Below are 22,326 nucleotides of genomic sequence, written 5' to 3' on the forward strand. Positions count from 1 at the left end.
ATCGTGGAAAATATTAGTCACATCTTGAGATTACAAGATAGGCATCTCCCTGTTTCCCCTTCTAGACGGCACTGATAAAACTCTTGCTAACATTAACGTCTTGCTCACTTCTCACTCCCCTGGCTGTCTGGTTGAAGGAGGACTGGTTTGATGGTGAGAACCTGGCTTCTCTTGGACACCTGTCTTCTGGCTCTTGCGTGGAAACCAGACAAAGAAGGTCCCGAGTGCAGAGCGACCTTTTTAAAAATCGTGTTTTCCTAATCGCTAAGCTTGTTCACCACTTAGAAGTATGGATTCACCAGCGGGCAGACCAGCTGCTATGCATCTCAGACTGCTGAAGATCTTGCTACTGCTGTCTTTTGGTAAGAACAGCCATGGAATAGTGATGTGATTGTGAAGGGGTCTGTGAACTGGGGAAGGAAAGGACTATAAGCATCCCTTTCCCCAAACCCCTACCTCCAGTTCCTTTTGTGGGTTCATGTGCCATTGAATTGTTGACCGCGTAGCAGCGCCATTCCTAACGAATATGCTCTCTGTTGAAATAAGAGCATCTCCTTCTCTGTTTGATTTTAGGAGGACCCTCAAGATGCACCTGTTTTCTTGGGCTTTTAATTGAAATTCATTTTAAACTGTTTAATATGTTACAGTCACTGGAGGTCCTGTGCTGGGGGCGGAAAGAGCCGGTTACTCTCCCCCTGCTCAGTAAAGAGAATCCCCACGTTAAAAGGTGCCTCTTTGCCCAGTTAGCAGGGGTCAAACAATGGCAATTGTTTTTACTCTATTTTGTTGAATTTAAACTATTTTTATTCAATTTTATATTGTGTGTTAAATTACTCTATGCTTTCCTGGAATCTATCATCAGTAGAGAGATTGCGCTGATCCCCAATCTAGGAGCACACCGCTCCTTCAAGGTAGGCTGACCCCAGTTGAAGACTGATCTAAAGTCACTGACCAGGCTTAGACACACTTCAACAGCCTAGAGTTGTCTGACTAGGGATCTGCAGGCACTCTACAGCCAGAGTCCACACACAACCCGGCTCTAGACAACAAGACATTATTCTGAAAACAACTGAATAATGACCTAACTAGGCAGATGGGGAAGAGTTTTGCAAGTAACCCTCCAGGACCTGTAAAATCAGACTGAAGCCACTTCTAAGTATATGAAATTTATTAAGAAACTAGGATTGCACACAGAATAAGGAATTTGGGGGGGGGGGGATAGGTTGAAACTGGAAGTAAAGGAAGACAAACAGGGATTCAAAAGAAAATACAAAAAAGCGTTTTACGTTAGCCTATCAGTAGGTAGGCAAGGAGAGGAGAGCTAGTCTTGTGGTAGCAAGCATGACTTGTCTCCATTGCTAAGCAGGGTCTGCCTTGGTTGCATATGAATGGGAGACTAGAAGTGTGAGCACTGGAAGAGATTCCCCTCAGGGGATGGAGCTGCTCTGGGAAGAGCAGAAGGTTCCAAGTTCCCTCCCTGGCAGCATCTCCAAGAGAGGGCTGAGAGAGATTCCTGCCTGCAACCTTGGAGAAGCCACTGCCAGTCTGTGAAGACAATCCTGAGCTAGATAGACCAATGGCCTGACTCAGTATATGGCAGTTTCCTATGTTCCAGGTCAGTAGGCATTACTCTCTCCAGCTTTTCCTCTGGAACACACATTTGCAGATGGAAAAGGGTGAACGCGGGCCAGGCCTCTGCCCTCTAGCTTGAAAGCCATTTCAGAGGGGGTGAGCCCTGCCTGTAGTACACACCTGTCTGTGGTTCTTCAAAGAGTAGCTCAAGGAGCCTTGGAGAAGCTGCTGCCAGTCTGGGAAGACAAAACTGAGCTAGATAGTATTGATAGTATTGTCTACATGGACTGGCAGCGGCTTCTTCAAGATTGCAGGTAGGAATCTCTCTCCGCCATCCTATCTGGAGATGCTAGTAGGGAGGGAGCTTGAAGCCTTCTGCTCTTCCCAGAGTGGCTCCATCCCCTAAGGGGAAGAACTTACAGTGCTCACACTTCAGGGCAGACCCTGCTTAGCTACGGGGACAAGTCATGCTTGCTACAAGACCAGCTCTCCCCTCCTCTTGGAGGCAGAATCTTTCTGTGTTTGCCTACACAGACTGGCAGTGGCTTCTCCAAGGTTGCAGGCAGGAATCTCTCTCAGCCAGATCTCAGAGATGCTGCCAGAGAGGGAACTTGGGACCTAGAAGCTCTTCCCAGAGCAGCTCCATCCGCTGAAGGGAATCTCTTCCAGTGCTCACACTTCCAGACTCCCATTCATATGCAACCAAGGCAGACCCTGCTTAATTAAGGGGACAAGTCATTCTTGCGACCACCAGACCAGCTCTCCTCTCTCGGTTTGTCTTGCAGCGTCTGCACACCGTAACCGGATCATTGGAGGGGAGGAATGCAGTTCGGACATGCATCCTTGGCTTGCACTGATGTTTGACAGAGCTGGGCCCTATTGCTCTGCAATTGTACTCAACCAGGATTGGGTGATCACAGCCGCTCACTGCTACAAAAGGTGAGTGGGGAGGGAGGGAGAGAGGGGAAAGGGCCAGCAGTCCTACTCTATGGACTTTGATGATCAAGGAGTTTCTCTGCAGACCCGAACACATACCAATCATATAGAATTGATGCAGCTAGAACACAATTTGCTTAATATAGGTGGGAGGATAAAGGTCCCAGGAATAAATGGCCAGACCATCAAAATAATATGCTATGCTACTTAAGGGGACTTGAATGGGAGACTACATGTCTGCACCCTGTAAGATATTCCCCTTCGGGGAAGAGCATCTCTGTGCTTGCAGGTCGAAGGTTCCTGGTTCCCTCCCTGGCACCACCTCCAAGATAGGGCTGAGAGAGACTCCTGCCTGCAACCTTGGATGGAGAAGCTGCTGCCAGTCTGTGTAGACAATACTGAGCTAGATGGACCAAGGGTCTGACTCAGTATATGGCAGCTTCCTATGTCCCCACATTCCTGAGCCTATGAACAGCGATTTTTCTGACCTTTAAAAAGGAAAGAACAGGGGTACAGATGCCCGATTACACACGTCAGCTGTTCTTGCTGCTACTGTTCTGTCTTTTTACAATAGCGATAGGCTTTTTGAATAGTACTAAACATGTGCACAAAGGCACACTTTTGTGGAAGTAGTGATGCAATTCTAGTTTGCTCAGTCATGAGTTAAAATGTATAACCCAGTCTAAAGCCTATTGATTGCAAGAGAGGACACAATCTGTCTCTAGGGGGAGACTGATCGTCTCAACTATCAACTCAACTCCGTCCAGGGCTTTTCTCTCCTTTAACTTTGCAACTCTCAACTTTTCCTGCTTTTAGAACATGGGAGGAAACATCACGTGTTTCCTGTTCAGCGCCTACAGGCCAGTATCCATGCCAAATATCCATCTCAAGCAACAGTGCAGTTAGCATGACGATCCAGTCCTTGCTGAAAGTGAGCCTCTATGTTTTTGCTACCTTTCTTGTAGTGAGAAGATTGAGACAAGGTTTGGAGTACATGATATAGGGGTGTCCACAGGCCATGAGCAGATCAGAGACAACGAGAATTGCTGTTTCCACACTAGAGGCCAACCAGCTTTACCTGCCGACATCATGCTAATCCAACTGAACAGCTCCATTGACTTCAACGAGTATGTGGGCCCCCTTGCCCTGCCTACCAGCTGTGCTTCTGTGGGGACAAAGTGCGAAGTAATGGGCTGGGGTTCCAACACTGCCCCACAAGGTAAGAGCCACAGGCCCAGATCGCACTAGTTTTCAGTGGGGCGAGAGATCGACGAGACGTAGGAATGCCGCAGGATTCTAGGATTCTTGCACGCCGTAATATTCTTGCATGCTTCAAGCAATGTTCTTTCTAACAGGGATTCCCAGATGTTGTTGACTCCAACTCCCAGAATCCCCAGCTGCAATGGCTTTTGCTTGGGGATTATGGGAGTGGGAGTCAACAACATCTGGAAATCCCTGTTAAGAGAGAACACTGGCTGCAAGATTCTTGCATGCCGCAAGATTCTAGGATTCCCCACTTATTTATTTATTTTTATTGATTTATTCGATTCCTATACCGCCCTTCCAAAAAATGGCTCAGGGCAGTTTACACAGAGAAATTATAGATACATAAGATGGTTCCCTGTCCCCAAAGGGCTCACAGTCTAAAAAGAAACATCAGATAGACACCAGCAACAGTCACTGGAGGTAGTGTGCTGGGGGTGGATAGGGCCAGTTACTCTCCTCCTCCTAAATAAAGAGAATCAGCCCGTTAAAAGGTGCCTCGTTGCCAAGTTAGAAAGGGTAATCACTTAGCAATGATCATGAGAACTAGCCCCATAGGGGCCCTCAAAACCTGGGAATTCCTACTGCCCGGAGTCAGATTGTTCAAGCACAGCATTCTCCAACAGCGATCCTGAATGTCCAGCCCCCCAGATGGGGCTGCAGCTCCTATAATCATGGCTGGGGATGATGGAAGTTGTAGTCCCAATGACATCTGGGGTCCCGAGTTTGAGAACTTTGGCCTCAAAGACTCCCTAAATAACCTCAGCTTCCTTTCATTTTCAGAGACTTATCCTGATGTTCCTTACTGTGCATGTGTTAAAATAACCTCGGATGAGAAATGTCAGGCTGCTTATCCAGGGAGCGTGAATGAGAACATGGTGTGTGCCGGGGACGAGGAAGAAAGCAAAGGCGCCTGCAAGGTGAGGAGGAGTGTTGGTCTGGTGGTAGGCAAGCATGAACTGCTCACTTTGCTAAGCAGGGTCTGACTTGGTTCACATTTGGATGGGTGACTACATGTGGTCACTGTCACATATTCTCCATTTCCAAGTAAGGCTGGGAAAGCTTGAAACCTTGGAGAGCTGTTTCCGGTCAGTGTAGACCAGGGTTGCTCAATTTTGGCCCTCCTGTAGATGTTGGCCTACAACTCCCACAACCCCTCGCTATTGGCCAATGTGGCTGGGGATTCTGGGAGCTGTGGTCCAAAAACAGCTGGGGGGCGGGCCTAAATTGAGCAGGCCTGGTGTAGATCAGGGATTTTCAACGTTGCGTCCCCAGATGTTTTTTGACTTCAACTCCCATAATCCCTATCCCCAGTGGCCTCTGGTTGGGGATTCTGGGAACTGAAGTCCAATAACATCTGGGGACCCAACGTTGAGAATCCTTGGTGTAGACGATATTGAGCTGGATGGACCAAGGGACTGACTCAATATTAGGCAACTCCCTAGGTTCCTGTCACCATGAAAAATAACCAGGAGGACATGCGAGATGTTCAGCTGTGATTCCTCCCTCAAGCTCATAAATTCCAGCTGAGCTACAGTGGCACCATGTCCTCTAGCTAGAAGGTGCAGGCTGAGCAATATCATGGGAACCTAGGAAACTGTCTTATACTGAGTCTTAAGAACGTAAGAACAGCCCTGCTGGATCAGGCCCAAGGCCTATCTAGCCCAGCACCCTGTTTCACAAAGTGGCCCACCAGATGCCTCTGAGGAGCCCACAGGAAAGAGGTGAAGGCATGTCCTCTCTCCTGCGGTTGCTCCCCTGCAACTGGTATTGAGAGGCATCCTGCCTCTGAGGCTGGAGGTGGGCTGTAGGCACCAGGCTAGTAGGCATTGATAGACTTGTTCTCCATAACTTTGTATAGGAGGGTAGTCCCTATGCCACTGGTACATACCCACCCACCCAGGGAAAATGGCACAAGAAGCAGCAGCAAGATGGAGGACATGGGCCAGCTGGGGGCGGGGTGGCGGCGGTGGGCTACACATCGGAGACTCTCTTGTTCCTGCTTAGTTCATTCATAAGAAATTAAGAACAGCCCTGCTGGATCAGGACCAAGGCCTATCTAGCCCAGCACCCTGTTTCACACAGTGGCCCACCAGATGCCTCTGAGGAGCCCATAGGCAAGAGGTGAGGGCACACCCTCTCTCCTGCTGTTGCTCCCCTGCAACTGGGATTGAGAGGCATCTAGCCTCTGAGGCTGGAGGTGGCCCACAGCCACCAGACTAGTAGCCACTGATAGACCTGTCCTCCATGAATTTGTCTAAGCCCCTTTTTAAGCCATCCAAGCTGAAGCCCATCACCACATGCCATGGCAAAGAATTCCATAGATTAATTATGTGCTTCATGAAAACTTACTTCCTCTTGTCAGCCCTAAATTCCCCGACTTTCAATTTCATGGGGTGACCCCTGGTTCTAGTGCTGGGAGAGAGAGGGAGTACAATTTCTCTCTGTCCACCCTCTCCACTCCATGCACAATTTTATACACTTTGATCAAGTCTCCTCTTAGTCGCCTCTTTTCCAAACAAAAGAGCTCCAGATGCTGTAGCCTTGCCTCATAAGGAAGGTGCTCCAGGCCCCTGATCACTTTGGTTGCCCTCTTCTGCACCTTTTCCAGTTTGACAATATCCTTCTTAAGATATGGTGACCATATCAGACCATTGGTCCATCCCGCTCCGTATTGTCTTACAGGCCTTCTCAACTTAGGCCCCCCAGCTGTTTAAGAACTACAGTTCCCATAATCCCCAGCCACAGTGGCCAATAGCCGGGGATTATGGGGATTGTAGGCCAATATCTGCAGGAGGGCCAAAGCTGAGCAGCCCTGGCACCGACTGGCAGCAGCTCTCCAAGGTTGCAGGCAGGCGTCTCTCCTACCTGGCGATGCTGCCAGGGATTGAAGCTGGGACCTTCTGTCTGTAAAACAGATACTCTGCTCCTGAGCTACGGCCTGATCTGCTATCTTGCAGCAAACCATGCTCATATGTAGGAACATATGAAGCTGCCATATACTGAGTCAGACCATTGGTCTATGTAGCTCAGGAATGTCTTCACAGACTGGCAGCGGCTTCTCCAAGGTTGCAGGCAGGAATCTCTCTGTGTCCTGTCTTGGAGATGCTGCCAGGGAGGGAACTTGGAACCTTCTGCTCTTCCCAGAGCGACTCCATCCCCTAAGTGGAATATCTTCCAGTGCTCACACTTCTAGTCTCCCATTCATATGCAACCAGGGTGGACCCTGCTTAGCTAAGGGGACAAGTCATGCTCGCTACCACAAGACCAGCTCACCACCCTTGAAGCTGCGGTCCTCCAGCTAGCTGGGATCACAACTCCCATCATCCCCAGCCACAATGGCCAGCAGCAAGAGATGATGGTTGTGGTATGCCGACATCGGCAGCAGGGCTGCAGTTTGAGATCCCAGCTCCAGTTAACTCATAATGTGTTCTATTCTCTCAACAGGGTGACTCTGGGGGACCCCTTATCTGTAATGGAAAACTCCAGGGCATTGTATCTTTTGGTAATGACCCTTGTACGGATCCGTCACACCCTGGTGTCTACACCAACATCTGCAAATTTCTCGACTGGATCGAGACTGTTCTTGCAGGAGATCAAGATGAGTGCTTTCCCTGTCAGGAACCCTGACAGAAACCTCTTGAGTTGTGTTGCACGGAAATCGCCCCCCTGCAAATGCCTCTTTTCAGCTCTGTCCTTTCACCAATAGTATTGATGTGAATTCGGTTCGTCCCTGGGTCTGCCTTTTAGTCAATCAAACAGACTCAGTGGGAATCATTTAGAGGCTTTTATTGCTACTGCAGTTTTACCAATAGGTAATCACTGAGCTTACGCTCTCAAACGGATTACAGTTGGTTATAGGTGCATCTTACATTTATACAAACAATCTGAATGATGCTGACACCCTAGACACAGTATACGTGACAATAAAATGGTGGTCTAAGTATCTAGTACGCATGCAAATGATTCATTGTTCATCTGGTGATTACTCCTTATTTGGTTAAATCCTGATTTCTTAATTGTCAGCAAAGAACAGTGAGAACCTTGTGAGAACCAAGCTTCATAGATAGAATTTAGTGGAGAGAGATAATGATGTTGATCATGAGAGGCAGTGATGTCCCTGAGCTGGGCTGGGGTTACTTTAAGTTAGAATGAGGTTTTCTGGGCAAACATGGAGTTTCTTTGGTTTTCTAAACACATCAATTCCCCCCTGAAAAACTGGATCATCCTGAACCTTTGGGTTATATCGGTTTGTAAAGGTACAGCTGTATGTATGGGTCTTACATTATGGCGAGGTTTAAAGGTTCTCATAAACATTTGGATTAAAGCTGGAATGCATTATAAGCAGCAACATGTGATTATCAATATAAAGAAAATACATGCTATAACTAGAATTCTCTTCTTTGTCCATAAATCAATAGGCTCTCCATATTAGTTAAATGAAAGTTCTAACTGTTTGGAAATATTAATAATAGCTCTTTCTAACACATAAACTCCTGATCTTGGAAATATAGTTCTGTGTTTTGTGTGGCTAAAGGATTTGGGACATATGTGGTTTTGGGATGACTTAAGCATTTGTGATGCATTAAGCATAGATTTTACAGAAATAGTAGGTGCTGATTGGGCTGTACATATGGCAATAAAACTAGATACATTGCATACAACATCCTAGAGCTACAAACATAATTAGTATAATTCTATAAATCAACACACATATCCTTAAGCACACATATCTGGCATGATTTGATATAGATAAAAAGTTTTACACATAACAGCAAGGTGTACATATAAAGATCATACAAGTTATAGCAAGCAACATTGTCTTAACCCATCTTTATCCCAAATAAAGTATCAATAACAGTCTTGTATTGTGGAACCAGGTGCTTCTGGTGATTAATGAATTATCAGCTTGTGGAAAATGTTAGCAATGACAAGTCATGTACAATCACATTGATTAAATACAGGTTTCTATAAAATTAGCAGGTAAAGCTTGGGCTAGCTTAATGTCTTAGAGCACAAAAGGACCTTGTGAGAACCAAGCTTCATAGATAGAATTTAGTGGAGAGAGATAATGATGTTGATCATGAGAGGCAGTGATGTCCCTGAGCTGGCCTGGGGTTACTTTAAGTTAGAATGAGGTTTTCTGGGCAAACATGGAGTTTCATTGGTTTTCTAAACACATCAATATGAATTTTCCTTTGGAAGTAAGTCTCACTGAATTGTATGGGATGAAGTCCCTAGTAAATGTGCATGATGAGACTGCAGTCCTAAAGTCACATAACCAGAGGTCAAGAAATGTAGGCTCATTTCACCAGCCGGAGAAAATATTTTACCCATCAGATGGTTCCTCGATCTCTGTTGGTACGTTACTCGTCAGAATCCCCACTCCACTCGTCAGGCATCACTTTTCACTCGCCACCGGCAAGTAGGCTAGTGGATTTCCTGAGCCCTACACATAGCGGCAATCCCAGGATAGTGCATATTCCCCCTACCCCTGCTGAATACTAGCACCTTGAATCAACTGATGACGCAGTGATTGTGGCTCTGATGTGCATGTGTAACTCTGAAAGATAGCAACTGACAAAAAGAAATAAACAAACACAGCTGCCAGCATTGATAACTGAGTCAGTCTTGTCATTGAAGGATCCGTCTCGATTTCTGAAGTGATGGAATCAATAGGGCAATAGAGCCCCACTTACACTGCCGGTCAGTGTAAACAATACTGAGCTGGGAACATATACTGAGCAACATAGGAACATATACTGAGTCAGGCCATCTGGCTCAATATTGTCTTCACAGACTGGCAGCAGCTTCTCTAAGGCTGCAGGCAGGAGTCTCTCTCCACCCTATCTTGGAGATGCTGCCAGGGAGGGAACTCAGACGCTCTTCCCAGAACAGCCCCATCCCCTAAGGGGAATATCTTGCTGTGCTCACATGTAGTCCCCCATTCAAATGCAAACCAGGGCAGAACAAGCTTAGCAAAGGGGATAATCCATGCTTGCTACCTACCAAGCCAGAGGCTGCCAGTTCGAATCCCCACTGGTATGTCTCCCAGAATATGGGAAACATCTATATCAGGCAGCAGCAATATAGGAAGATGCTGAAAGGCATCATCTCATATTGTGCGGGCGGAGGCAATGGTAAACCCTTTCTGGAGTCTACCAAAGACAACCTCAGGGCTCTGTGGTCGCCAGGAGTTGACATCGACTCAACGACACATTTTACCTTTACCACAAGACCAGCTCTCCTCCCCTAGCTGGACCAATGGTCTGACTCAGTATAAGGCAGCTTCTTGGGGGAAAGGGCCACGGTAAAGCATCTGATTTGTGTACAGAAGATCTCAGTTTCAGTCTCTGGCATCTCAAGCTAGGGCTTGGAAAAGTCTCCTGAGTCCTGCCTGAATCTGTGGAATTGCTGCCAGCCAGGGTAGACAATACTGAGCTAGATGGAAAAACAGCCTGACTCAGTAGACAGCAGCTTCCTATGTTCCTATCAAGGCAAGTGCGAGTCATTCCTGAAGGACCATGTTATGTCAATGATCACTAAACACTGGACAGATGTTAACCAGCAAGGTCTAGTATCATCACCCACCACCATAAACGTGGATGTGCATAAACCCTCCCTGGAGTCCTTCTGCCCTTAGGTGCCTTCAGAACTTTCCAACAAGATCATACACTAGTGTTTAATTCCTAAAATGAGAGGTGCTAGGACGCAGACACCCAGCAGTCATTTCCCCCACTTTTCTGGATACCCTAACTACTACTACTACTACTACTACTACTACTACTACTACTATTAAAAATATTTATACCCCGCTCCTCCAGTGCACTACTGCTCGGGGTGGCTCACAACAATAAGGCACAGATACAATAAAAGGAATAAAATTAACTAATTTTTTTTGTCAGATAAAAAACCACAATTATTAGGTTCAAATTAAAACTTGAAATTATAAAACGGGAAAGAACTCTTAAATTTAAGTGTTTGGTCCTTGCTGTGGTGAATCAGTGGTGAAGCAAAAGGCACTCTGGACATGCTCAAAGGCCTGGTTTTTATTACTCCTTCAGGATTTTACGTCTGAGCCCTGGCTGGCAGTGAAAGCATTTTGGCTTAAGCCCTGCTGAGTCTTTCAAAACAAACCCAGTTAGGCATCTCCCACTGATTCCCCTTCCACGGTAACTCAAAAGTGAACCCCACTGAGTTCATGGGACTCATAATGTTGATGATTCTAAGCAGCAATGCGTGTGCAGAATTACAATCTACAAGGACCAGCAGCCGATCCGACTTTTACTCAGAAGTAATACGAATTTGACAAATATTTATATACCGCTTTTCAACAAAAGTTCCCAAAGCGGTTGACATCGATATAAATACATAAATCAAATGGTTCCCTGTCCCTAAAGGGCTCCCAGTCTAAAAAAGAAATACAAGATAGACACCAGCAACAGCCACTGGAGGGATGCTGTGCTGGAGACGGATAGGGCCAGTTGCTCTCCCCCTGCTCAGTAAAGAGAATCACCACTTTAAAAAGGTGCCTCTTTGCTCAGTTAGCAGGGGACATGGATAGAAGACTCAGGACATCTCTATGTGACTTACGCCCGAGTCCCAAATTAGTGGGAGCCCAACCCTATGGATTTTTACTTGGAAGGATTGCAGGCTAAACTTACAGTACTGATAAGAGACCAAAATTTAGAATGCTTTAAAGAAGATTGGAAAACATTCTTATTATATTTAAAGAACTATTTTCCTAATATTGATTTTACAACAGGGTTTGAAATCTAGTAATATTAGCAGGTTGGGTAGATCAAAATCGTGTTTGTAAGGTTTAGATCTACAGTGAGGGAAATAAGTATTTGATCCCCAGCTGATTTTGTCCATTTGCCCTCTGACACAGAAATGACCAGGCTATAATTGGAATGGTAGGTTTATTGTAGCTGTGAGAGACAGAATAACAACAAACAAACCCTCAAAAGCCCAGGGCCCAAAAGTAAGCGATGGATTTGCATTGTAGTGAGGGAAATAAGTATTCGATCCCCTATCAACCAGCAAGATTTCAGGCTCCCAGGTGTCTTTTCACCATATGCAGGTAACGAGCTGAGATGAGGAACACCCTCTGTAAGGGAGTGCTCCTAATCCCAGCTTGTTACAGTACCTGTATAAAAGACACCTGTCCATAGAAGCAAGCAACCACTCAGCTTCCAAACTCACCACCATGCTCAAGACCAAAGAGCTGTCGAAGGATGTCAGGGACAAGGTTGTAGACCTGCACAAGGCTGCACTGGGCTACAAGACTATCGCCAAGCAGCTTGGTGAGAAGGTGACTACAGTTGGCACGATAACTCACAAATGGAAGAAACACAAAACAACTGTCAATCTCCCTGGGGGGGTGGGGGCTGCTTTCCTAATGCTGTGAGTTTCATTCAAAGTGGATGGTTTCCCTTGTCCTGTATGGGAAAGCTCCTAATATTTTCCCACTCATATTTTCCCAAGCAGATCTGGATGCCCAGATCAGCTCCTTAAAAAGCGGATTCCAAACCGTTGCCACTCAGGCTTTTTGTAGTGCTCCAATGAATGTGTTCATACATCCAAAATAGCTCATTCACATCAGTCTGCTCGGGGAAGAAGATCCTGTGAGCAGGACCTTACACACGACAGCCAATGTGGTGTGGTGGTTCAAGTGTTGGACTAGGACCAGGAAGAGCTCTAAGTACAAATCCCCATTCAGCTACAAAATCCATTGGGTGACTCTGGGCCAGTTGCTTCTCTCTCCGCCTAACCTATCTCACAGGGTTGGTGTGAAGATAAACAACCGTATACACCACTCGGAGCGCCTTGAAGGAAGAGCAGAATAGAAATGTAGTAAACAAACCTCCACGGGACACACACACCCTGCTGTCTCCAACAACTTCCACGTTCGCACTTCCCTACTCCGGGCACTTCCAGCATGCCATGCATGCGCAGGTCACCCATCGCCTTAGCGCTTTATAGATATTGATTCCTCTTGTGACCTGTCACAGATTTGTCCTTGGAAGCACTGAGTGGATAACTGATTATCATGTAGCCTTGCCACGTGGAAAGAGCCAGTTCCGGTTGAGCAATGTCCCGGAGCAGTAGGGCCCTAGGCGGTCATAGAGTTGCCCTAGCCAGGGGTGTTCTGTCTCAAGGCATTCCTCGCCTCCAATGATGCGGGCATGGTGTGCGGACGCTGCAATACAAGCCAAGGAAACCAGGAGAGGGAAGGATGCCAAAGGCCATTGTTAGACTATTGGAATACTTGCCATTCTTTTCCTGAGACGAGCAGTTTCACAGGCTATGTGTTTTGACTTGATGTTTTATTGCTGTGTTTGTGAGCCGCCCAGAGAACAATTTGTTGTGGGACAGTTAACAAACCGAGTTTATCATCCTCATCAAATTCACACCTTTATGGACAAAAACAGGGATGGCGTAACCCACATGGCTGCTTCAGATGCATAACGATTCCGCTGCCCAGGTGAATTCACAGATAGAATTGAAGGAGTAGAAAATGAAGTGTGCATAGAAACGCTCCTTCCTCATGATCTTTTCACTATGAAATCAGTGCACGTGCACATGTCCAGTGATTTTACAGGATTTCGCTGGACATGTCCAGTGATTTTACAGGATTTCACAGGACATGTCTAGTGATTCTTTTCACTGGAATTCCCATAAAGAATTGAAGGAGAAGAGAATGGAGGCATAGAAAACCCCCATCCCATGATTATGATCTTGTCACCATAAAAGCATAGCTCTTACCCAGAGGTAAGACAGAAAGATAGCCAGCCCTTTGGTGAGTTCCATGGCAGCAGCAGATCTGCCTGGTGGTGTGTGCAAGCTGATGTTATAAGTGGTGGTCACAACAAGGGCAAAAGAACTCATCTGGGCTCAGTGCCTGGACTCTTCTGTTTGGTTTCCGCCCCAAGGTCAGCGCACAGGTGTCCAGAAGGGGCCGGGTCTCAGAGTCCACCTGGCTCAACCGGGCAGCCACAACAATAGAGAACAGGGCTGAACATTTCAACCTCAAGATATGACTAATGACTACCACCTTCAGACGTAACGCAGAACTGTGGGTCCAATGGCCCTGCGGTTCCACACACAGAAACATAAAAACCCCATTCTCCTCTCTGCATTCGGACAATAGAAAGAATTCGAATCCCCACTGGTATGTATCCCAGACTGTGGCAGCAGCGATATAGGAAGATGCTGAAAGGCATCATCTCAAACTGCACAGAAGGAGCCAATGGTAAACCCCTCCTGTATTCCACCAAAGACAACCATCTGGTGCTGTTGGTGCCAGGAGTCGATACCGAATCGGCAGCACACTTTACCTTTACCTTCTCAGCAGGCTCACTGACACACGTGCCCCCTTCAACGCTTGCAAGGGCCAGTTGGTGAATGGGGCCCTGGGCCATGGGGAAAGGCAGCATTTGGCCCCTTGCCTGAAGCAATGCAATACCTGGGACCAGTCCTGAACTATTGAAAACAAGCAGTGACTCCAAATGCTCTCAAGGGGCATGGCATGCTCACAGATTAGCCTTTACCAGATCCAAGATTAGGCCTCGGGACACTTGATGTGAATCTCAATCCCCCCAAGGCCGATATCTCTCTGATCTCCCTCCACCACCGAAATCAGAACTGGTCCCCACGCCCCAGCAATCTGGACCCTGGGGCGGTTCTCGACATTCTTAAAGGGCAGCCATTGTGGAGAAAATTAGTCACATCTGGAGATTACGAGATAGGCATCTCCCTGTTTCCCCTTCTAGACGGCACTGATAAAACTCTTGCTAACATTAACGTCTTGCTCACTTCTCACTCCTCTGGCTGTCTGGTTGAAGGAGGACTGGTTTGATGGTGAGCCTGGCTTCTCTTGGACACCTGTCTTCTGGCTCTTGCGTGGAAACCAGACAAAGAAGGTCCCGAGTGCAGAGCGACCTTTTTTAAAATCGTGTTTTCCTAATCGCTAAGCTTGTTCACCACTTAGAAGCGTGGATTCACCAGCGGGCAGACCAGCTGCTATGCATCTCAGATTGCTGAAGATCTTGCTACTGCTGTCTTTTGGTAAGAACAGCCATGGAATAGTGATGTGATTGTGAACTGGGGAAGGAAAGGACTATATGCATCCCTTTCCCCAAACCCCTACCTCCAGTTCCTGTTGTGGGTTCATGTGCCATTGAATTGTTGACCGCGTAGCAGCGGCATTCCTAACGAATATGCTCTCTGTTGAAATAAGAGCATCTCCTTCTCTGTTTGATTTTAGGAGGACCCTCAAGATGCACCTGTTTTCTTGGGCTTTTAATTGAAATTAATTTTAAACTGTTTAATTTTTTTTAATTATTTTATGAACAACAAACAACAACAAAAATATATATACTGCTTTTCAAAAAAAAGTCTCCAAAGTGGTTCACATAGAGAATCAATCAATCAATCAATCAATCAAATGGCTCCCTGTCCCCAAAGGGCTCAAAACCTAAAAATAAAGTAAGGGCGGGGAAGTATCTAAGATAGACACCAGCAACAGTCACTGGAGGTCCTGTGCTGGGGGTGGATAGAGCCGGTTACTCTCCCCCTGCTCAATAAAGAGAATCCCCACGTTAAAAGGTGCCTCTTTGCCCAGTTAGCAGGGGTCAAACAATGGCAATTGTTTTTACTCTATTTTGTTGAATTTAAACTATTTTTCTTCTATTTTATATTGTGTGTTAAATTACTCTGTGCTTTCCTGGAATCTATCATCAGTAGAGAGATTGCGCTGATCCCAAATCTAGGAGCACACCGCTCCTTCAAGGTAGGCTGACCCCAGTTGAAGACTGATCTAAAGGCACTGACCAGGCTTAGACACACTTCAACAGCCTAGAGTTGTCTGATTAGGGATTTGCAGGCAATGTACAGCCAGAGTCCACACAAAACCCGGCTCTAGACAACAAGACATTATTCTGAAAACAACTGAATAATGACCTAAATAGGCACATGGGGAAGAGTTTTGCAAGTAACCCCCCAGAACCTGTTAAATCAGACTGAAGCCACTTCTAAGTATATGAAATGTATTAAGAATCAAGGATTTCACACAGAATGAGGAATTGGCGGGGGATAGGTTGAAACTGGAAGTAAAGGAAGACAAACAGGAATTCAAAAGAAAATACAAAAAAGCATTTACTACCTGACTAGCACTGAGTTTTACGTTAGCCTATCAGTAGGCAGGCAAGGAGAGGAGAGCTGGTCTTGTGGTAGCAAGCATGACTTGTCCCCTTAGCCAAGCAGGGTCTGCCCTGGTTGTGTATGAATGGGAGACTTGATGTGTGAGCACTGGAAGAGATTCCCCTCAGGGGATGGAGCCGTTCTGGGAAGAGCAGAAGCTCCCAAGTTCCCTCCCTGGCTTCTCCAAGATAGGGCTGAGAGAGATTCCTCCCTGCAAGCTTGGAGAAGCCACTGCCAGTCTGTGAAGACAATCCTGAGCTAGATAGACCAATGGTCTGACTCAGTATATGCCAGTTTCCTGTGCTCCAGGTCAGTAGGCATTACTCTCTCCAGCTTTTCCTCTGGAACACACATTTGCAGATGGAAAAGGGTGAACGCGGGCCAGGCCTCTGCCCTCTAGCTTGAAAGCCATTTCATTGGGGGTGAGCCCTGCCTGTAGTACACACCTGTCTGTGGTTCTTCAAAGAGTAGCTCAAAGAGCCTTGGAGAAGCCGCTGCCAGTCTGGGAAGACAAAACTGAGCTAGATAGTATTGATAGTATTGTCTACATGGACTGGCAGCGGCTTCTTCAAGATTGCAGGTAGGAATCTCTCTCAGCCCCACTATCTGGAGATCCTAGTAGGGAGGGAGCTTGAAGCCTTCTGCTGCTATTATTATTATTATTATTATTATTATTATTATTATTATTATTATTATTATTATTATTATTACATTTATATCCCGCTCTTCCTCCAAGGAGGAAGTACTACATACTTGAGTTTCTCTTTCACAACAACCCTGTGAAGTAGGTTAGGCTGAGAGAGAAGTGACTGGCCCAGAGTCAGCCAGCAAGTATCATGGCTGAATGGGGATTTGAACTTGGGTCTCCCAGGTCCTAGTCCAGCACTCTAACCCCTTCTGGGCAGACCCTGCTTAGCTATGGGGACAAGTCATGCTGGCTACAAGACCAGCTCTTCCCTCCTCTTGCGGGCAGAATCTTTCTGTGTTTGCCTACACAGGCTGGCAGTGGCTTCTCCAAGGTTGCAGGCAGGAATCTCTCTCAGCCCGATCTCGGAGATGCTGCCAGGGAGGGAACTTGGGACCTAGAAGCTCTTCCCAGAGCAGCTCCATCCGCTGAAGGGAATCTCTTCCAGTGCTCACACTTCCAGACTCCCATTCATATGCAACCAGGGTGGACCCTGCTTAGCAATGGGGACAAGTCATGCATGCGAACACCAGACCAGCTCTCCTCTCTCGGTTCGTCTTGCAGCGTCTGCACACCGCAACCGGATCATTGGAGGGGAGGAATGCAGTGTGGACGAGCATCCTTGGATGGCACTGATGTTGGACATAATTGGGCCCTATTGCTCTGCAGTGTTGCTCAACCAGGATTGGGTGATCACCGCCGCTCACTGCTACAAAAGGTGAGTGGGGAGGGAGGGAGGAGAAAGGGCCAGCAGTCCTGCTCTATGGCCTTTGATGATCAAGGAGTTTCTCTGCAGACCCGAACACATACAAATCATATAGAATTGATGCAGCTAGAACACAATTTGCTTAATATGGGTGGGTGGATAAAGGTCCCAGGAATAAATGGCCAGACCTCAAAATAATATGCTATGCTACTTAAGGGGACTTGAATGGGAGACTACATGTCTGCACCCTGTAAGATATTCCCCTTCGGGGAAGAGCATCTCTGTGCTTGCAGGTCGAAGGTTCCTGGTTCCCTCCCTGGCACCACCTCCAAGATAGGGCTGAGAGAGACTCCTGCCTGCAACCTTGGATGGAGAAGCCGCTGCCAGTCTGTGTAGACAATACTGAGCTAGATGGACCAAGGGTCTGACTCAGTATATGGCAGCTTCCTATGTCCCCACATTCCTGAGCCTATGAACAGCGATTTTTCTGACCTTTAAAAAGGAAAGAACAGGGGTACAGATGCCCGATTACACACGTCAGCTGTTCTTGCTGCTACTGTTCTGTCTTTTTACAATCGCGAAAGGCTTTTTGAATAGTACTAAACATGTGCACAAAGGCACACTTTTGTGGAAGTAGTGATGCAATTCTAGTTTGCTCAGTCATGAGTTAAAATGTATAACCCAGTCTAATGCCTACTGGTTGCAAGAGAGGACACAATCTTTCCCTAGGGGGAGACTGATTGTCTCAGCTATCAACTCAACTCCGTCCAGGGCTTTTCTCTCCTTTAACTTTGCAACTCTCAACTTTTCCTGCTTTTAAAACATGGGAGGAAACATCACGTGTTTCCTGTTCAGCACCTACAGGCCAGTATCCATGCCAAATATCCATCTCAAGCAACAGTGCAGTCAGCATGACGATCCAGTCCTTGCTGAAAGTGAGCCTCTATGTTTTTGCTACCTTTCTTGTAGTGAGATGGAGATAAGGCTTGGAGAACATGATATAAGGGTGTCCACAGGGCGCGAGCAGATCAGGAAGTACAAGAATGGCTGCTTCCACACTAGAAGCCAAACAGCTTTACCTGCCGACATCATGCTAATCCAACTGAACAGCTCCGTTGAATTCAACGAGTATGTGGGCCCCCTTGCCCTGCCTACCAGCTGTGCTTCTGTGGGGACAAAGTGCGAAGTAATGGGATGGGGCACCAAGACCACGACGGAAGGTAAGAGCCACAGGCACAGATTGCACTAGTTCTCCATGGGGCCAGAGATCAACGAGACGTAGGAATGCCGCAAGATTCTAGGATTCTTGCATGCCGCAAAATCCTTGTATGCTGCAAGCAGTGTTCCTCTAACAGGGATTCCCAGATGTTGTTGACTCCAACTCCCAGAATCCGCAGCTACAATGGCTTTTGCTTGGGGATAATGGGAGTGGGAGTCAACAACATCTGGAAATCCCTGTTAAGAGAGAACACTGGCTGCAAGATTCTTGCATGCCGCAAGATTCTAGGATTCCCCACTTATTTATTTATTTTTATTGATTTATTCGATTCCTATACCGCCCTTCCAAAAAATGGCTCAGGGCAGTTTACACAGAGAAATTATAGATACATAAGATGGTTCCCTGTCCCCAAAGGGCTCACAGTCTAAAAAGAAACATCAGATAGACACCAGCAACAGTCACTGGAGGTAGTGTGCTGGGGGGGGACAGGGCCAGTTACTCTCCTCTTCCTAAATAAAGAGACTCAGCCCGTTAAAAAGTTAGCAGGGGTAATCACTTAGCGATGATCAGGAGAACTAGCCCCATGAGGGCCCTCAAAATCTGGGAATTCCTACTGCCCGCAGTCAGATTGTTCAAGCACAACGTTCTCCAACAGCGATCCTGAATGTCCAGCCCCCCAGATGGGGCTGCAGCTCCTATAATCATGGCTGGGGATGATGGAAGTTGTAGTCCCAATGACATCTGGAGTCCCGAGTTTGAGAACTTTGGCCTCAAAGACTCCCCAAATAACCTCAGCTTCCTTTCATTTTCAGTTACTTATTCTGATGTTCCTTACTGTGCTTCTGTTAAAATAACCTCGGATGAGGAATGTCAGGCTGCTTATCCAGGGAGCGTGAATGAGAACATGGTGTGTGCCGGGGACGAGGAAGAAAGCAAAGGCGCCTGCAAGGTGAGGAGGAGTGTTGGTCTGGTGGTAGGCAAGCATGAACTGCTCACTTTGCTAAGCAGGGTCTGACTTGGTTCACATTTGGATGGGTGACTACATGTGGTCACTGTCACATATTCTCCATTTAAAAGTAAGGCTGGGAAAGCTTGAAACCTTGGAGAGCTGTTGCCGGTCAGTGAAGACCAGGGTTGCTCAATTTTGGCCCTCCTGTAGATGTTGGCCTACAACTCCCACAACCCCTCGCTATTGGCCAATGTGGCTGTGGATTCTGGGAGCTGTGGTCCAAAAACAGCTGGGGGGCGGGCCTAAATTGAGCAGGCCTGGTGTAGATCAGGGATTCTCAATGTTGGGTCGCCAGACGTTTTTTGACTTCAACTCCCATAATCCCCAGCCCCAGTGGCCTCTGATTGGGGATGCTGGGAACTGAAGTCCAATGACATCTGGGGACCCAACGTTGAGAATCCTTGGTGTAGACGATATTGAGCTGGATGGACCAAGGGTCTGACTCAATATAAGGCAACTCCCTAGGTTCCTGTCACCATGAAAAATAACCAGGACATGCGAGATGTTCAGCTGTGATTCCTCCCTCAAGCTCATAAATTCCAGCTGAGCTACAGTGGCACCATGTCCTCTAGCTAGAAGGTGCAGGCTGAGCAATATCATGGGAACCTAGGAAACTGTCTTATACTGAGTCTTAAGAACGTAAGAACAGCCCTGCTGGATCAGGCCCAAGGCCTATCTAGCCCAGCACCCTGTTTCACAAAGTGGCCCACCAGATGCCTCTGAGGAGCCCACAGGCAAGAGGTGAAGGCATGCCCTCTCTCCTGCGGTTGCTCCCCTGCAACTGGGATTGAAAGGCATCTAGCCTCTGAGGCTGGAGGTGGCCCATAGCCACCAGACTAGTAGATACACTGATAGACCTGTCCTCCATGAATTTGTCTAAGCCCATTTTTAAGCCATCCAAGCTGAAGCCCATAACCACATGCCATGGCAAAGAATTCCATAGATTAATTATGCGCTGCATGAATAAGTACTTCCTCTTGTCAGTCCTAAATTCCCTGACTTTCAGTTTCATGGGGTGACCCCTGGTTCTAGTGTTGTAAGAGAGGGAGAACAATTTCTCTCTGTCCACCCTCTCCACTCCATGCACAATTTTATACACTTTGATCAAGTCTCCTCTTAGTCGCCTCTTTTCCAGACAAAAGAGCTCCAGATGCTGTAGCCTTGCCTCATAAGGAAGGTGCTCCAGGCCCCTGATCACCTTGGTTGCCCTCTTCTGCACCTTTTCCAGTTCGACAATATCCTTCTTAAGATATGGTGACCATATCAGACCATTGGTCCATCCCGCTCCGTATTGTCTTACAGGCCTTCTCAACTTAGGCCCCCCAGCTGTTTATGAACTACAGTTCCCATAATCCCCAGCCACAGTGGCCAATAGCCAGGGATTATGGGGATTGTAGGCCAATATCTGCAGGAGGGCCGAAGCTGAGCAGCCCTGGCACCGACTGGCAGCAGCTCTCCAAGGTTGCAGGCAGGAGTCTCTCCTACCTGGCGATGCTGCCAGGGATTGAAGCTGGGACCTTCTGTCTGTAAAACAGATACTCTGCTCCTGAGCTACGGCCTGATCTGCTATCTTGCAGCAAACCATGCTCATATGTAGGAACATAGGAAGCTGCCATATACTGAGTCAGACCATTGGTCTATCTAGCTCAGGATTGTCTTCACAGACTGGCAGTGGCTTCTCCAAGGTTGCAGGCAGGAATCTCTCTGTGCCCTATCTTGGAGATACTGTCAGGGAGGGAACTCGGAACCTTCTGCTCTTCCCAAGGCGGCTCCATCCCCTGAGGGGGATATCTTCCAGTGCTCACACTTCTAGTCTCCCATTCATATGCAACCAGGGCGGACCCTGCTTAGCTAAGGGGACAAGTCCTGCTTGCTACCACAAGACCAGCCCTCCTCTGTAGTTGCCCAACCAAATGCAAACCAGGACTCTGCATAACAAAGGGGAGAATTCGCGCTCGCTACGACAAGATCAGCTCACCACCCATTAAGCTGCGGTCCTCCACCTAGCTGGGATCACAACTCCCATCATCCCCAGCCACAATGGCCAGCAGCCAGAGATGATGGTTGTGGTATGCCGACATCGGCAGCAGGGCTGCAGTTTGAGATCCCAGCTCCAGATAACTCATCATGTGTTCTATTCTCTCAACAGGGTGACTCTGGGGGACCCCTTATCTGTAATGGAAAACTCCAGGGCATTGTATCTTTTGGGAAAAAACCTTGTACGAATCCGTCATACCCTGCTGTCTACACCAACATCTGCAAATATCTCAACTGGATCGAGGCTGTTCTTGCAGGAGATCAATCTCAGTGCTTTCCCTGACAGAAACCTTTTGAGGGATTTTTTGCACGTAAATCGCCCCCCTGCAAATGCCTCTTTTCAGCTCTGCCCTTTCACCAATAGTATGAATTTTCATTTGGAAGTCAGTCTCACTGAATTGTATGGGATGAAGTCCCTGGTAAATGTGCATGATGAGACTGCAGTCACATAACCAGGGGTCAAGAAACGTAGGCTCATTTCACCAGCCGGAGAAAATATTTTACCCATCAGATGGTTCCTCGATCTCTGTTGGTACGTTACTCGTCAGAATCCCCCCTCCACTCGTCAGGCATCACTTTTCACTCACCACCGGCAAGTAGGCTAGTGGATTTCCTGAGCCCTACACATAGCGGCAATCCCAGGATAGTGCATATTCCCCCTACCCCTGCTGAATACTAGCACCTTGAATCAACTG

At 47.3% G+C, this 22,326-nt stretch overlaps 2 protein-coding genes across 2 annotated transcripts; both read left to right on the forward strand.

Moving 5' to 3' along the window:
- The first annotated feature begins 242 nt into the window (after window positions 1-242).
- On the forward strand, window positions 243-8,250 carry LOC128332937 (bradykinin-releasing enzyme KR-E-1-like). Its single transcript, XM_053267765.1, has 5 exons — window positions 243-362; window positions 2,358-2,511; window positions 3,474-3,727; window positions 4,555-4,691; window positions 7,219-8,250. Exons 1-5 carry the CDS (start codon window positions 290-292, stop codon window positions 7,399-7,401), a joined length of 801 nt encoding a protein of 266 aa, XP_053123740.1. The 5' UTR covers window positions 243-289; the 3' UTR covers window positions 7,402-8,250.
- A 6,548-nt stretch (window positions 8,251-14,798) lies between these two features.
- LOC128332834 (snake venom serine protease-like) lies at window positions 14,799-21,914 on the forward strand. Its single transcript, XM_053267600.1, has 5 exons — window positions 14,799-14,841; window positions 17,225-17,378; window positions 18,336-18,586; window positions 19,398-19,534; window positions 21,744-21,914. Exons 1-5 carry the CDS (start codon window positions 14,799-14,801, stop codon window positions 21,912-21,914), a joined length of 756 nt encoding a protein of 251 aa, XP_053123575.1.
- Window positions 21,915-22,326: the final 412 nt, after the last annotated feature.

This window comes from Hemicordylus capensis, chromosome 7 (assembly GCF_027244095.1).
Source record: "Hemicordylus capensis ecotype Gifberg chromosome 7, rHemCap1.1.pri, whole genome shotgun sequence".
Lineage (NCBI taxonomy): Eukaryota > Metazoa > Chordata > Lepidosauria > Squamata > Cordylidae > Hemicordylus > Hemicordylus capensis.